The sequence below is a fragment of the Myotis brandtii genome, unplaced genomic scaffold (assembly GCF_000412655.1).
Source record: "Myotis brandtii unplaced genomic scaffold, ASM41265v1 scaffold112, whole genome shotgun sequence".
NCBI lineage: Eukaryota > Metazoa > Chordata > Mammalia > Chiroptera > Vespertilionidae > Myotis > Myotis brandtii.
In genome coordinates this window covers 12,791,332-12,806,605 of record NW_005353838.1, presented here as the reverse complement: position 1 = coordinate 12,806,605, position 15,274 = coordinate 12,791,332, and the positions used below count along the sequence as shown (strand labels likewise).

The following is a 15,274-nucleotide window of genomic DNA, read 5'->3' as shown; positions in this document are numbered from 1 at the left end:
AAAGTATTACAAAGGGTATTACATATGTGTCCTTTTTCCCCCCGCCCTTGACAATCCCCTGCCCTCCCTTACCCCCCAGTGTCTTATGTCCATTAGTTATGCTTATATGCATGCATACAAGTCCTTCGGTTGATCTCTTACTCCCCTCCCTTCTGCCCCCCAACCCTCTCTGGCCTTCCCACTGCAGTTTGACAATCAGTTTGAGGCAGCTCTGCCTCTGTATCTATTATTGTTCAAAAGTTTGTAATGGTCTTTATTATCCATGAATGAGTGAGATCATGTGGTATTTTTCCTTCATTGACTGGCTTATTTCACTTAGCATAATGCTCTCCAGTTCCATCCATGCAATAACAAGTTTTATTGTATTTTAGGCCAGAGGACTGTGAAATATCATTTTTACCATTTAACAGCTCTCCAGATTTACAAGAAAGGTAGGTAGAAAGCTCAAAGCAACATCTACATCTGTATCTTTCTTTAAAGCATAAAATAGTTTGATATAAACAGTTGGTTAGATTGTGATCTTTGGTTGCTTTTCTAACATACTAGTGAATAATATAGACTCATGGAGTCTTACAGATTCTAGTAGGCCATGTAGTCTGGTCTCTGTCTCCAGATACAACCATTAATTCATTCCATCTGTCCACCCAACAGCTGTTTATTGAGTGCCTAATATATTCCAAGCACGTTGGATACATGAGCCAAAAAAATAGACAAATAAACAAAACCCATAGTTTTTGTCGTCATGAGAGTTTGTTGGGTGTGGAGTACAAATATTAATCAAAGTCACACAAAGGAAGTGCTGTAGTCTTTTAAAAAATGAAAATTATTTTTACTGGTGATGCTACCTAGAAATGAATCAATGGAATATAATTTAGTAATGGAATTATTCACATATTTTTACTTACTGTCTAATATAAGAAAACATTTAATATATATATAATGTAGGAGTCTGTAATTTTCTCATATTTAATAGATGTTATTTTTGTCATTATTTTTTCCCTTTGTTTTCTTATTTTTAGGAGGGCACAGGGATCTCCCAAATCTGGTGAGTCTAGAAGTATCTCCTTGAGAACTGACCCAGGTTCTAATGCCATTTTGCTGTGGTGAGGGAAGGTAACTGTCACTTTCCTATCTTTAGACTGCAGTGATCAGTGGCAAATGATCCAGGGTCAGTTCTTGAATGTCAGCATTATGGCAATTCCTTGCCTGTGTTCAGTGGCACCTAGAGGCTTGGCACCTGATACCAGGTTAGTAAGTGTTTTTATTGAATCATTAATACTTTCCTATAAACCAAAATTTTCTTTCAGAATACCTGCCCCTCCTTGCCCCAAAACTTGGCTAGCTAGAATATTATGAAGAGGTATTCTGTCCTTGACTGTTTAATATCAGAGATTTTCAGGAATTTGTCCTCAGAGTAGGTTCAGAACAGCTGTTAAACTGGAAAAAATGATCATGATCAGACAGTTACTTTGATTTTTTAAATATCACTGAGGGTAAAATATTCCTTGGGTTTTATTGACATGATTCTATTATGTTATTTTATGTCACTTTGCTTGCTTTATTTATTTAGGTTTATTTACTTGTTGTTGAGAATATTATATTTAATTCTGGCTTCCAATTTTAGTGCAGACACAAATACCCGTAGCATGAAAAGCGTGTATTTGTGTATATTTAATACCTCTAATCAAAAGAAACATTTTTGTTACACTTAATGTGAATAATGGTACATATGAGTAAAAATCTACTACCCACATTTTATATAAAATACCATGAGACATTTTATATATTGTTTCATCCATAAGATATAGATATTCCATCTCTTACACATTCTTTTCAGTGGTTGTCCATTATTGGTATGAAAATTTCTCTCCCTTTTCCTTAGAGCATAGAAGAAAAGATCATGAATGTTGTATAATGTAGTCAAATCTAGATTTTCCCTGGAGGTGGAATAAAAGAATGACTAATGTACTTTGGCAATCTATAACATTATTATAATGATTAGTTTCAACTTCCCTCCAAAATATTTAACTAGAATGATTATGAGTAAAAATTAAGCACATTAAAAAATACTGTTTCAGTGTTGTTTATTTTCAGTTGGGAAGAGATGGCATGACAAGTTGAAGCATTGAGCTCTGAGAATTAAGAGCTCTGGTTCTGTGACCATTTTTTCTTTGTGTGCCTCTGAGCAATCACTTAAGCTTGGGCTCTTCTTTTCCTTCTACATAAACTGAGTGAATGATGGATAACCTCCAACGTTCCATATAGCTCTAACCTGAGCGTCCATAGATTTAAAGAGCTCTTTTTTTGTTGTTGTTATTCTTGGAATAACTTTGTATTTCCACTGAAATTGAGCTAGAAGTCATTCACATGTATTTCTGCAAATGACCTTCTAAAGCTACATACATTTGTGAGTGGCTTTTTTTTGGCACTGAATCACACATGCTAAATTTACAGTCTCTTTTATATTGAACCAAACAGCTATGCAAGATTAAAATGCTCGGTCATTTAACCGAACATGTGTGGCGGCATTTGTTCATTTCGTGTCATCCACCCAAGGGCCAGTTTGATTTAGATTCCTGTGTCACTTAGACCTGCCCAGAAATGAGTATTTAAATCAACGTTAGATTTTAGAAAGTGTTGAGCTGTTTGTTATACCACTGGTACTATAGGAACTATTTTATAATACATCTTTAAAAAACATGTAGAATCCTTAAGTAAATACATTGGATTTTAAATTACATCTTGATATATGGATAGGGTGCATAATGGTTCATTTTATAAAAAGCCCCGAACTGAAGAGCTTGCTGAGAAGAAGGCAATTGTTTAATAAAAGCATTTTTGAAAGGCTGCGTCATTTAAAAAATAACAGCAAAATATGATTTAAGAATTTTAAATAAATTTAATATGATGATGATTTATCTCTCTTGCCTAAAACTTCTAGTAAACGTTATATATTTTAGAAATATTGATATAGAGTCAATTCTGATGTAATCTCTTAATAAACTTGATGTCAAATACAAATATTTAATTTCAGATTAAATAATGGAAGTATGGCTCTTATAATTGCACGGAACACTTCTCGACCGGAATTTATAAAACACCTGAAAAGATACACCAGTGTTAAAAATCAGGTATAGTAAATTCTTTTTGTTACTTATATGCAAAGTTATTAAGCACGGACAGTGATATGTTGCAAGAGTTGACATCAAGTCTTGCCTCATAAGAAGGCTTTATTTTCTTCCGAACACATTAATTTTTTTTCAACCTGTACTTCCTCCAAATTTTAAAAAGCATCCAACAGTACTAATATAGATTGGCCTTTTTTGAGCTATGGCTTGGTGGTTATATATTTGTGTCTTGTTGGCTTGTTTGGGTTTTTGTGCAAAAAGAAAATAGAAAATTTAGTGTTATATTGAAATAATGAAGTAAATTAAGGTTAAAATTACATACTAGGGATGCTTTTCAGAATGAGAAGTAGTGAACCATCTTTAGGTTGAACTGAATGTTCGCATACATTAACAATGGTAGGGCATATTGAAAACCCTCATTTGCGGTGTGACTCATCTTACCTCCCCATCTCTGTGTATAGTCCATGGAAGGTAAAAATTCCATTTCAGGTTCTTTTGACTCCATCCTATAACTAGACAGTTTCCACTGTCCATGCATTTCTACATTCACATTGGCCATCGTTTTTGGGAGGGAGTTTAAAACCCTTAAATGCTAGTGTTTCCCGGGGATTTGTTGGTAGCCTCCTTGTCTTCTCATGACACCTCCTCCTGGGTGATCACATGGCCCCCTGTTTTGAACTGAGTGTTGCCCACTTTCAAGAGTTCTGTCTTCTCTTCTGACCTGCAGGACCACTGTGGTTTCCTCTGTGCTGCGGTTATAAAACTCACAGGCATCTTGTGTCCATAGCTGACCTTACTGTCTTTTCCCCTAAAGGTGCTCCTTCCGTGGTTCCCGACACAGGTCAATGGCATCACTCCACCCATCCTGGAGTTGCTCTGACTCCTCTGTCTTCCTCATTCCTCACAACCCACCCCCCAAGCAGGTCTGTTTGTTCCCCTCTTAAATGTTTCTGAAATTGCTCCTTCTCCTTACTTCAAAACTCATGCCTTCTTGCTTATAATAGCCTTCTTTCTGGTCTTCCTTTTCCCTGGTCTTGTCTGTCTTCCAAACTTCCTTCTAAGGGGCTTTTTCTAAAACACACTTCTGATTTCTCTTCTGCTTAATTCCACAATGCCTTTCTCATTGTCATCAGGCTAACATCTAATTTCCCCAGCATGTACATGGCCCTTTGTATTCTGGCCCTTGCCCGCTGAAGCCTCACCTCTTTACCATCCTCTCCCAGAATTCCTGTTTTTGTCATTGTATCAGTTTGCTAGAGCAGCCATACGGATATTACAGACTGGGAGGCTTAAGCACAGAAACTCATTTCTTCACAATTCTGAATGGGAGAAGCCCCAGAAGGTGGGTGTCTCCTGAGGCCCCTCTTGGCTTGCAGAGGGCTGCCTTCTGGCTGCGTCCGCAATGGTCTGTCCTCTGTGTGTGCACATCCCTGGTATCTCTCTGTGTCCCAGTTTCCTCTTCTTACAAGGACACCAGTCCTGCTGGGTTAGTGCCCACCCCAATGACCTCATCTTAACTGATTACATCTGCAGAGACCCTATTTCTGAAGATGACATTCACAGGTAGTAGGAGTTAGGACTTCTAGATACCTTTATGAGGGACACAATTTAGCCTATAATAGCCTGTTATTAATGACTCATTTCAAACTCATCTTTACAATGAATGACTAGGTAGACAATGAATGATTAAGGAGAAATTTTTACAAGTGCGCAGTATGAAGGATGTGTGCAAGGCTGTACCCTGAGAGGGGAAACCTGATGCAGAGACTTAGCATTTTCAGAGAACTGCTTGGGGCCCTCTGATCAGAACAGCCGATGCCACCATATCACCCCAGTGTAATCCACTGAAACCCAGTGTGTGATACAGTATGAACTGGGAGATCTACTGGACTGTTTTCTACTATGTAAAATAAGGGTGTTTGGAAAATTTCAGTTTTCTGTCAACTTTTAAGTTTCTGTGCTTCATTGAGGTTTATATGTGGAAGGAAGAAGAGAGAACATGTAGATCAGTGGTTCTCAACCTGTGGGTCGCGACCATCGGAAAACACATATAGCATATCAGATATTTACATTACTATTCATAACAGTAGCAAAATTACAGTTATGACGTAGCAAGAAAAATAATTTTATGGTTGGGGGTCACCACAACATGAGGAACTGTATTAAAGGGTCGCGGCATTAGGAAGGTTGAGAACCACATTGTAGATAATATGAAGAATAAGCCTCATGTCATTTATCTGAAAACTAAAATAAATGAGTAGTTACTCTGCATTTCTGCTAGAGTAAGTAGGTTATTTTTTCACTAGTTTCCTTAAGCAAACAAGAAAAATTGAAATTTGAAGTTTACTTTAGTCCAGTGGTTCTCAACCTTCTGGCCCTTTAAATACAGTTCCTCATGTGGTGACCCAACCATAAAATTATTTTCGTTGCTACATCATAACTGTAATGTTGCTACTGTTATGAATCGTAATGTAAATATCTGATATGCAGGATGGTCTTAGGCGACCCCTGTGAAAGGGTTGTTCGATCGCCAAAGGGGTCGCGACCCACAGGTTGAGAACCGCTGCTTTACGCTATTCTAAACAATTATCTTGCAACTTGTGGTCACCTTTAAAGTGGGTTCATGAAGCAGGCAAACACCTGTGAAACATTCGATTGAATTTTTTTTTTGCCTTCATGAGTTTAGGCCTAGGTTCTTCTTAATTAAATTCCAAGTGTGAAATTTACACTAGACCTCGCTTTACATCAGCTAAACTAGGTGACAAGTTACTAATCAAGTCAGTGGATTATATAAATCTTCTGTATCAACAGACCAGTATTAAAGATTGTCTTTGGAAATTCTATGATATCATTACTGTATACAATTTCATAGAGATTTCCTGTTTTGTCATCCAACAAGTTTGGCCAGCTGCTAGATCTAAATGAGGTGGAAAGCTTCAGAAGAAGGGTTCCTTCTTTCAGAGAAACTGGGGAACCCTGGTTATAATTAGTTTCAAAGCATGCATGTTGATATTTACTTGCAAGAGAGCATGGTGAACTTTCTTAATGTGCACTAGCAGCTAGGGATAAAGGAAGCACCCTGATTATTTGCATTTTTTAAATTGTTGACAGTGTTACAGATGTCTCCCATTTTCTCCCTTTTGCCCCATCTCAGACCTTCACCATGCTATTGTCTGTGTCCATTGGTATGCATATATGTTCTTTGGTTAATCTTTTCCTGTCCCCTCCCACCCTCTCCCCTCCCGAGATCTGTTATTCTATTCCATGCATCCATACTTCTGGACCTATTTTGTTCGTTAGATTCTATATATGAGTGAGATCATGTGATATTTGTCTTTCTCTAACTGGCTTAGTTTGCTTAGCCTAATACTCTCCGGGTCCATCCATGCTGTTGCAAAGGGTAAGAGCTTCTTTTTTATAGCTACATAGTATTCCATAGTGTAAATGTACCACAGCTTTAAAAAAAAACTTTATTGTTGAAAGTATTACATTTACATATGTCCCCTTTCCTCCCCATTGACCCTTTCTAGCCCCTTTCCCTCCCACCCCCCACCTTCATCACCCTATTGTCTGTGTCCATGGGTTATGCATATATGCATACAAGTTCGTTGGTCTCATCCCACCCACTCCCCTGCCTTCACCCCCCCACCTTCATCACCCTATTGTTTGTGTCCATGGGTTATGCATATATGCATACAAGTTCGTTTGGTTGATCTCATCCCACCCACTCACCCCTGCCTTCCCTCTGAGATTCCACAGTCTGTTCCATGCTTCTATGTCTCTGGATCTATTTTGTTTATCAGTTTGTTGCTCATTAGATTCCACATATGAGTGAAATCATGTGATACTTTGTCTTTCCCTGACTGGCTTATTTTGCTTAGCATAATACTCTCAAGGTCCCTCCCAAGGTCTCAAAGGGAAAGTGATTCTTCTTTTTTACTGTACATGCTGTTGCAAAGGGTAAGAGCTTCTTTTTTATAGCCACATAGTATTCCATAGTGTAAATGTACCACAGCTTAAAAAAAAATCCCTTCCCTCTGGCCATCTCCACACTGTTGTCTGTGCCTATGGGTTATGCATATATGTTCATGGCTAATCTCTTCACCTTCTGTCATTCAGTTCCCTCCAAATCCCTCCTCTCTGACAGCTGTTGGTCTGTTCCATGTATCCATGTCGTCTCCAGTTCTATTTTGTTCATCACTTAATTTGTTCATTAGATTCCACATATACGATTATATGTTTGTTTTTTCTCTGACTGGCTTATTTCACTTAGCATAATATTCTTCAGGTCTATCCGTACTGTCCAGAAAGGTAAGATTTTCTGCCGCATAATATTCCATTGTGCAAATGTATCACAGTTTTTTATCCACTCATTTATTGATAGGCACTTGGGCCATTTCCAGATGTAGGCTATTGTAAATAGCACTGCTAAGAACATAGGGGTGCATATATTTTTTTCTGGTTGGTGTTTCAGGATTCTTAGAATATATTTCCAGAAGTGGGATTGCTGATCAAATGGCAGATCCATTTTGAATTTTTTGAGGAACTCCATACTGTTTTCCATAATGGCTATACCAGGCTGCATTCCTGCCAGCAGTGTACCAAGGTTCCCTTTTCACCATATCTTTGCCAGCACTTGATGTTTGTTGATGATAGCCACTCTGGCGGGTGTGAGGTGATACCTCATTGTCATTTTAATTTGCATCTTTTTGATGATTAGTGATGTTGAACATTTTTTTCACATGTCTATTGGCCATCTGTATGTCCTCTTTGGAGAAGTGTCTATTTAGGTCCATTTGTTTTATTTAGTTCAATTTTCCATTCGTTGAGACTTACACTGTTGAAGAAGTAAAAGTTTATCCAAGGAATAAAACAAGTGCACACAGTCTGGAGGAGGAGGATCAACCACATGAAACTGCTTCAGAAAACAGTTTCCCCTGGAATGTAGATGGCGATTTAATGGAAGTTACATCAGAGGTCCACGTTAAGTAAGTCTAATTATTTCACTGCCTTCTATGTCCACCAGTAGACACAAAACTACTAGTATAATGGAAGTCTTCTTCCTGTAACTATCAAAGCAAGCAATTGGCTAGATTTCTTTTTAAATTAGCAAATCAGGGAAGGATAAACAGATAAATATGTAATTTAAATATGACTTTACATTTATTCATCAATTGTTATGGAGAGTTAACACATTTTCTTTGGTTATAAGTCTACACTGTACAGATAATGCATGTCTACAATTTCCATTTTGAATTTGAAAAACATGAGTCAAAAGTTTAAACCTTGTGACACTATCTGAGTAGCAGATTATTACAATTTAATCCATTAGTCTTATACTATATAACACTTCGTACTCAGCAGTTCCATGTGATTTACATATCATTTAATTAAGTAACAAGAGCAACTGGTGAGCTCTCTATATGTACAATTGGCTGCATTTTACAGAAACAATGGAGAATATTAGTCAAGAAGGCTTTATACTAATTCAGTGCTGATTTATTACACATCCTGCCCCAGTTTCTCTAGATTTCGTCTCTGCCATGAATGTGTATGTTTTTGTTGGCTATCATTAGACTTGCACTTGGTATTAAGCACTGTACTCAATTGGTATATGTGTGAAAAATAACAGAATGATAGGTTGATAAAATAATCAATTACACATATTTTATTCTTTGCAGATTACACCCAAGACTTATCAATCTTTATGGTGAAAGCATGGAAGAAATGAATGATTCCAAAGTAACATGTAATTGTTTATAACAGAAACATATTTCTGAACTAAAATTTTAATATGAATGGACATATTTTAAACAGATATCCTAACAGGAAAAACAAATCTTTTAAAAGAAATTAAAATTGCTTGCTACTTTTGACATTGCTAAAAATTAGCATTGAGGGTTTGAATATACCAACAAATATTTAAATTCTGGGTTTTTTTTGGAATGTCTTTATATCTACTTTTTAACCTAGATATGTAATTCCAAAGTGAAATAATTTACATCCTTTCAATTTTCAGGACCATCAATTCTGTTGTTAAATATCCTGTAGTCTGGTACGAATAGACCAGAGTTCATGTAAGAATGCCCTGATTTTCCTAATGAGGTACTTGTCCAGTGAGGTTAAATTTCAAAATTATACAACTCAATCTAACCAGAAATAGAAATACTATTTTCAAAATTTCTCTAATAACTAAACAACTTCCCCCCAAAAGAATCTCTCCTTATTTTTAAGTTGTTATGGTACCAATTTTGTGAATATTCTCTGAAAGTTGAAAATGTAAGTTGATTTTCTTACTTCAAAGTGGTAGGGTTTTAAAATTCATAGTTTATTAAATTTTATTTTAAACTATGCAAAATATCTAACCGGGCAGAATCTGGCCCATTAGGGAGCTGTGCTCTCTTGCTCCTGACAGTCATATGTTCTGGCCATTATAACATTGTTTTCAATAGCACCTAAAATGTTGTCATTTCTGAATAGGAAAGAACCAAATTTAAGTTTCCTCAGGGATCATCCTTGAGAAATTCTAAATTTGGGGTTCATTTTCCGCCAGTGATTCTATACATTTTCCTGAATGGCTTCTATTCAAAAAAGTATACTTTAAATATTATAAATGTAATCAGATTGTATTGGCACACAGAGTTCACAGGAGGTTTCGTGATGGATAACTTATACAGCAACTAGGTAGTCTGAGGAAGATGGCTTTTGGCAGGGACTTCCTATAAATATTTCCTATGGAATATTTTCCATAATAGTAAAGACTGACCTCTAATTTATTTATTTGTTCACATCTTATAACAGATTTTCAAAATTTGGCCACCGTCTTCTTATACATATAAAGACAGATTTAGCTCAGTTCAGATGAAATTATATCCTAAGATCAGCATCTAGTTCATATGTATGAATAAATAATTCAAAAGATTATCTTTAAATGTCTTAAAATTTTAAAATATAAATTATATAATAATAAAAAGGAATCTAAGATAACCAATAAAAATTTAAAATGTTTCACTGATCACTAAAACATAAACCATGGAAATTTTGATGTTATATTTATATTCACTGGATATAAGCTAAATCTATTTTAAAATTATAAATTATGTTTCCCCATTTCCATGCAGAAGAGACTGATCTTATAAGCATTTAACACTTACATTTGAATAGAAAAGGGTAATATCCAGTTACTATTTACAGAGTATCAGCATGATAGATTTCTCCTTAATCACTGTTTTTACAAAGCTCTGATTTTAAAAAATTATTTGTGAGGTACAGTTTTCATATTTTACATATACCAGTTAAAGTGCAACATTCACAATCTGTTTCAGAATATAAATTAGAATTTTAAGTACTGTTGTTTTGTAAACAAGAAAATTGACTAATGGTAGATTTTTAAAATTTACTCTGGGGTACCCTTGAAAAAATTGTTACAGGAGAGACTTATGGATTTATACCTATGTGAACATATATGTATATTTCAAAGTTATGTATGTACAGAAAGAAGAAAGAAATCCATAGTTGTATAAACAACAATTACCCAGAAGTCATCCCATTAAGCTCAAACCAGTGTATAAAAGTTCAGTCTGAAGTTTGCTCTTCAGGCCCATTAATCATAGACCGCTGAATGGTTGTTGATCAAAGCCCATAGGAAATATATTACAAGTAAAGGGCTTAAAGGTAAAATGCTTTCTTTAAAAATATTTAGCAGAATTTTTTCAAAGAGCTGTTTCATTCATTAGGAAACAGCTCCTTGAAAAATTCTGCTGAATATTTTTAAAGAACATAATTCAAACAAGTCTCAAAGATTAGGAATTTATTTTGCTGAAGCAAGCATATATGTTTAAGTCCAAGATTTCTTCAATCAAGTTTTATGATTAATTCAGATGCACTTTTATTTCCAAATATCTTCAAGGGATTATTTCTCTTAAATGTTTTAGTGTTTTATATCCATTTAATAACTGAAACAATACCTTTTTCATTTGCCTTAAGACATAGTATGTCACAAGGTTATGAGTAAAAAGTACATAAAAGAACTCTGGGCAAAGCAAAGTTCATGGTTTCTTGTAAACAATGTCTTAAATTTCTTTATTATATACCTGAGTCTTAGTTTTCTCAATTTAAAAGAAATCTTTAATCATCATCATCATCATCATTGCTTTTACTGTTAATGTAATTCCAACTGTCTCTTCTGTTTTCTTCTTGTAGGATGGATTTGTACTGTCTTTTAAAGAAGCCAGCCTGAAAAAAAATCAGTGTATAATCACTAGTGTGCAGTTATTACACTCATATAAAATATCTAGACAGTCAATGGCAAGTTAACATCGGTGATACTTTCTATAACTTTAAGTAAAACAACATACAACAAAACCAAATTTTTCATAGGTTAATTGATATAAACAAGAGTTAATTGACACCATTTGAGGACCTGCTATAGTTCTTAAACTGTGTCCCATGTAGTCAGTAAAAATTAATTTGGAAAATATGGGATTAAAGAGCAATTACTGCAGGACTTACTAATGCAGCTGTAAACCCCCTAAAATTGACATTCAACATAATGTGCAGTGTTTCTCAAATGTTTTTTTTAAAATGAGTTATCTTTAAAGAAGGCATATTTTTCTCGAACTCTGATATGGAAGTTAGGAGAAATATGGTGAAATCAGTACTATATATTCACTTGGGAGGCACAAATTGGCTTTACGAAAGTCAAGGGTGGCATTTTGAGTGGGTTAACATTGGTAATTATGAAAGAAAGGCTTACCTTCCACATAACATATGAAATCAACAAAAGTAAAATAAGTCCGAGTATCAAGCTACTTGAAATAATTGCTAAGGTCAGATGACGTGTGGGTTTTTGATGATGTAGTCCTTCGAGCCAAACCTACATATTAACCAAAATAAAGAAGCACCAGTTTAAAAGTTTGCTCGTTTCCTTTGCAGCCCCTCCTCAATCCCCAATAGTATTTAGAACAACCCATCCCATTCTCTTGCTGGTTCGAATATAACCATAGGAAATGCTGGTAACTGATCAGCAGAAACAGTAAGTACAATGGACTTTTTCTGTGGTTCTTCCTCCAATCCATCCTAAACTCCTTAAAAAGCTGTCATTCCCTCTTTCCAGGTGTGGAAAATACCAACTCTCAGGAAAGTATTTCAAGCCCTCCATGATCTAGTAAAAAATCTATTTTCCTGACTAAACACCCTAGCAATACTATTTTTTCCTATAGTCTTAATGTTTCAGTTTAACTTACGTGTGCAACATTGTCATCCTTGTTTAGTTCAATAATTTTTGGATGTGGCTCTGGAAAAGCTGTCGCTCTTATTTCAAACTTGAGTGCTGAAGTCTCATCCTGTTTAATAAAACTATGAATCAATAGAGATCTTTCGTTTATTTTATGAAGACATATTAACAGAACTAATTTCTCATGATCCTTACATACTATCTAGAAGTTTTCATAATTAATGTTCCACAATTTACTTCACCATTTGTAATTAATTGCAATGCTTTCTTTGATTATAAAGGCATAGTCTTGGTATAAATTAATATGGCACCATTTTGTTGAAAAAATTTTTTAAAAATGTATTTTATTGATTTTTTTTTTACAGAGAGGAAGGGAGAAGGAGAAGGATAGAGAGAAACATCGATTCAGCTGCTTCCTGCACACTTCCTACTGGGGATGTGCCCGCAACCAAGGTACATGTCCTTGACCGGAATCAAACCTGGGACCCTTCAGGCCGCAGGCTGATGCTCTATCCACTGAGCCAAACCAGTCAGGGCTTGTTGAAAATTTTTTATTAAACATAGCCACTTTGCAGATAATTTAAATATTATGTGTTAGTTTGCAGTGTATTTTCCCCTGAGTATTGAATTTTTAACCCCAAAATAAGACTTTCTTCACTTGATAAACCTTTCCTAAAATTCATTTTACTTGGGCTTCTTTTTCTTTCTTTCTACGTTGTGCTGCTCTGATCAAATACACATAGTCTACCTAATACTGTAATGGAAAAATCTGGTACAACAGTAGGTTGATGAACTCAGAGCTTTGCTATTTAATGCAGAGACTTATAAGCCAGAATCCCCAGACGCTAAGGACTTTTGAAATTGTATGCAAAATTGAGGTGTTTAAGTATGTGCATTCATTGGGGAAGATGAGAATATATTCTTGAAGGTTTTAAAAGTGTTTTTGTTATTGTGTTTTAAAGACAATTTTACATTTTAGCTTTATTCAATATTAGATTTTAAGCATAATTTAAAATAGTTTGGAAAGAACTTTAAGGTTATACAAAATGTTAAGGCAGTCAACTTCTTTGATTTAATCAAGGTCTATAAATAGTTATACATACTTCCTAAAATAAACATCTTAATTATCTATTTAATTACTAAAAACCATGTCATTTAGACAATGTATTCAGCTAAAGTAAAAGGGGAGAGATCAACCGCAACCAAAGGACTTGTATGCATGCATATAAGCATAACCAATGGACACAGACACTAGGGGAGTGGGGGGGGGGTAGGACACATATGTAATACCTTAATCAATAAAGAAAAAAAACTGAAACAGTTAAGTTTCACTCTAAATTTTATTTGTTGAATGCGTCCCTATATACCATCCTACTTAGATATAGTTTGCAGATTCTGTATGGACTTACCATTTCTAAGATGGATGGCCGGCCTTCCAGCTGAATGTGAACACTGGCTTCTTTCCCACTTTCCATTTTTCCAAAATTACATGAGAAATTCAAACAATGTGGATCAGCTTTTGTGCAGTACTTGAAAGAATACCAAAAAAGTTACATTAAAATTTCAACATTTTTTAGAAGATGGCTAAAATAATTTACATGGAATTAAAGATCTGTTTTTGTTAGTGGCATTTTAAAAATCTTACTTTAAACAATTTAAACAAATGTTTGTTTTATAAAACAAAGTATTTGAACTGGAGCATGTGTTCTTATGAACCTAACCGTCTGGGATAGATGTTAAAAAGAAAGACTCCGAATCAGAATCTTGCCAAGTTGGATGTTCTCTGTTTATTATAAAAGTTGAATAATTTGAATGCTAGGATTGCTTGTTTTGTTTTTTCCCCCCATAAATTCAATTAACTGAAAAGAGTCAAAGTTCTTTTGAGTAGCCTTTGTGAAATGAGAGTAAGAGGGTATGGAGAAATGTCTGGCTGGCACAGATTGGGCATTTGTCAGACAAATAATTAAAATGTTTATAGTTAACCCTGGGTCTATCTCAAATTTCTAATCATGTCTGTTCCTCACATGCAAGAATATTCCTTGTTTCTCTCCTAACCCAACTGACAGCTCAAACCCATTGACTTTAAGCATTTCAGTTCTGTATGTTGGAAAACAAAAAAAATGAAAAACTGAAACTTACCAATAGCCTCTTATCAGTCCTCGTAAAGAATTTATATATGTCTCTTAGGGCCTCCATTGTATCTCTTTTCTTTTCTGATGTGCACATTCTTTGATAATTTTTAAAATGGCATTCTCCTGAACTAGTCTATAAAGATAGGAAGCAAGAAAAGTGTTATAATTCAATATTGGAAAGAACAACAAAAGCTACATGGTTTTAAAAGTTCCAATAAAAATGAAGTTCCAATTGCTTGATTACCTTTTCTAAAAATATCAAGTACTTCTGAAAGTGTGAAAATATTTTTGACAGATATTTGGGAGAGATTAAATCTCTGCAGCAAAAACACAAACTCAGAAAAATTTTAGAGGGTTGAATATAGGTCCTCAACTAATCAAATGGCCTTAACTTACAGAAAATTAGGGCAATGTAAAAAATGGGCATTTGAGCATTAGCATGAAATTCAACATTTCTCGGGCTTTAGACACTATATCCTAACATCTAAATTTGGAATTCAAGTAAGATTTTAAAAAATTAGAACTCAAACCCAATTGGTAGGCTTATTGATTGATTGCATGTCTTGAAACTGGGAAGGTAAAAGCAATTCTGATGGAATCAACAACATAAGAATACTTATTCTTAAGTAGTGATTTGAATATTCTTTCTTTAAAAAAGGCTGAAATACTAATTTTGTTCCCCAACAGTGGTCTCAAGTTTTTTGGTAAATTCTATCAAATTACTTCCACAGGTCCATATCACAAAGAAAATGTACTGAAATAGTAGAGCGTAATTCTGT

General features: G+C 35.0%; 2 protein-coding genes across 2 annotated transcripts in view; one reads left to right on the top strand and one right to left on the bottom strand.

The window, feature by feature from the left end:
• The window catches only part of CERKL (ceramide kinase-like), a 100,741-nt gene extending 89,969 nt beyond the window's left edge, over window positions 1-10,772 (top strand). The window contains exons 10-14 of the mRNA XM_014547160.1: window positions 1,020-1,045; window positions 1,139-1,247; window positions 3,035-3,131; window positions 7,938-8,116; window positions 8,810-10,772. Of these exons, the coding sequence (XP_014402646.1) occupies window positions 1,020-1,045; window positions 1,139-1,247; window positions 3,035-3,131; window positions 7,938-8,116; window positions 8,810-8,891 (493 nt within the window). The 3' untranslated portion in view covers window positions 8,892-10,772. The remainder of the gene's footprint in view (window positions 1-1,019; window positions 1,046-1,138; window positions 1,248-3,034; window positions 3,132-7,937; window positions 8,117-8,809) is intronic.
• A 449-nt stretch (window positions 10,773-11,221) lies between these two features.
• ITGA4 (integrin, alpha 4 (antigen CD49D, alpha 4 subunit of VLA-4 receptor)) overlaps window positions 11,222-15,274 on the bottom strand; it is an 84,427-nt gene continuing 80,374 nt past the window's right edge. The window contains 5 exon segments of the mRNA XM_014547157.1: window positions 11,222-11,363; window positions 11,884-12,003; window positions 12,374-12,472; window positions 13,773-13,892; window positions 14,503-14,628. Coding sequence (XP_014402643.1) covers window positions 11,256-11,363; window positions 11,884-12,003; window positions 12,374-12,472; window positions 13,773-13,892; window positions 14,503-14,628 — 573 coding nt within the window. The 3' untranslated portion in view covers window positions 11,222-11,255.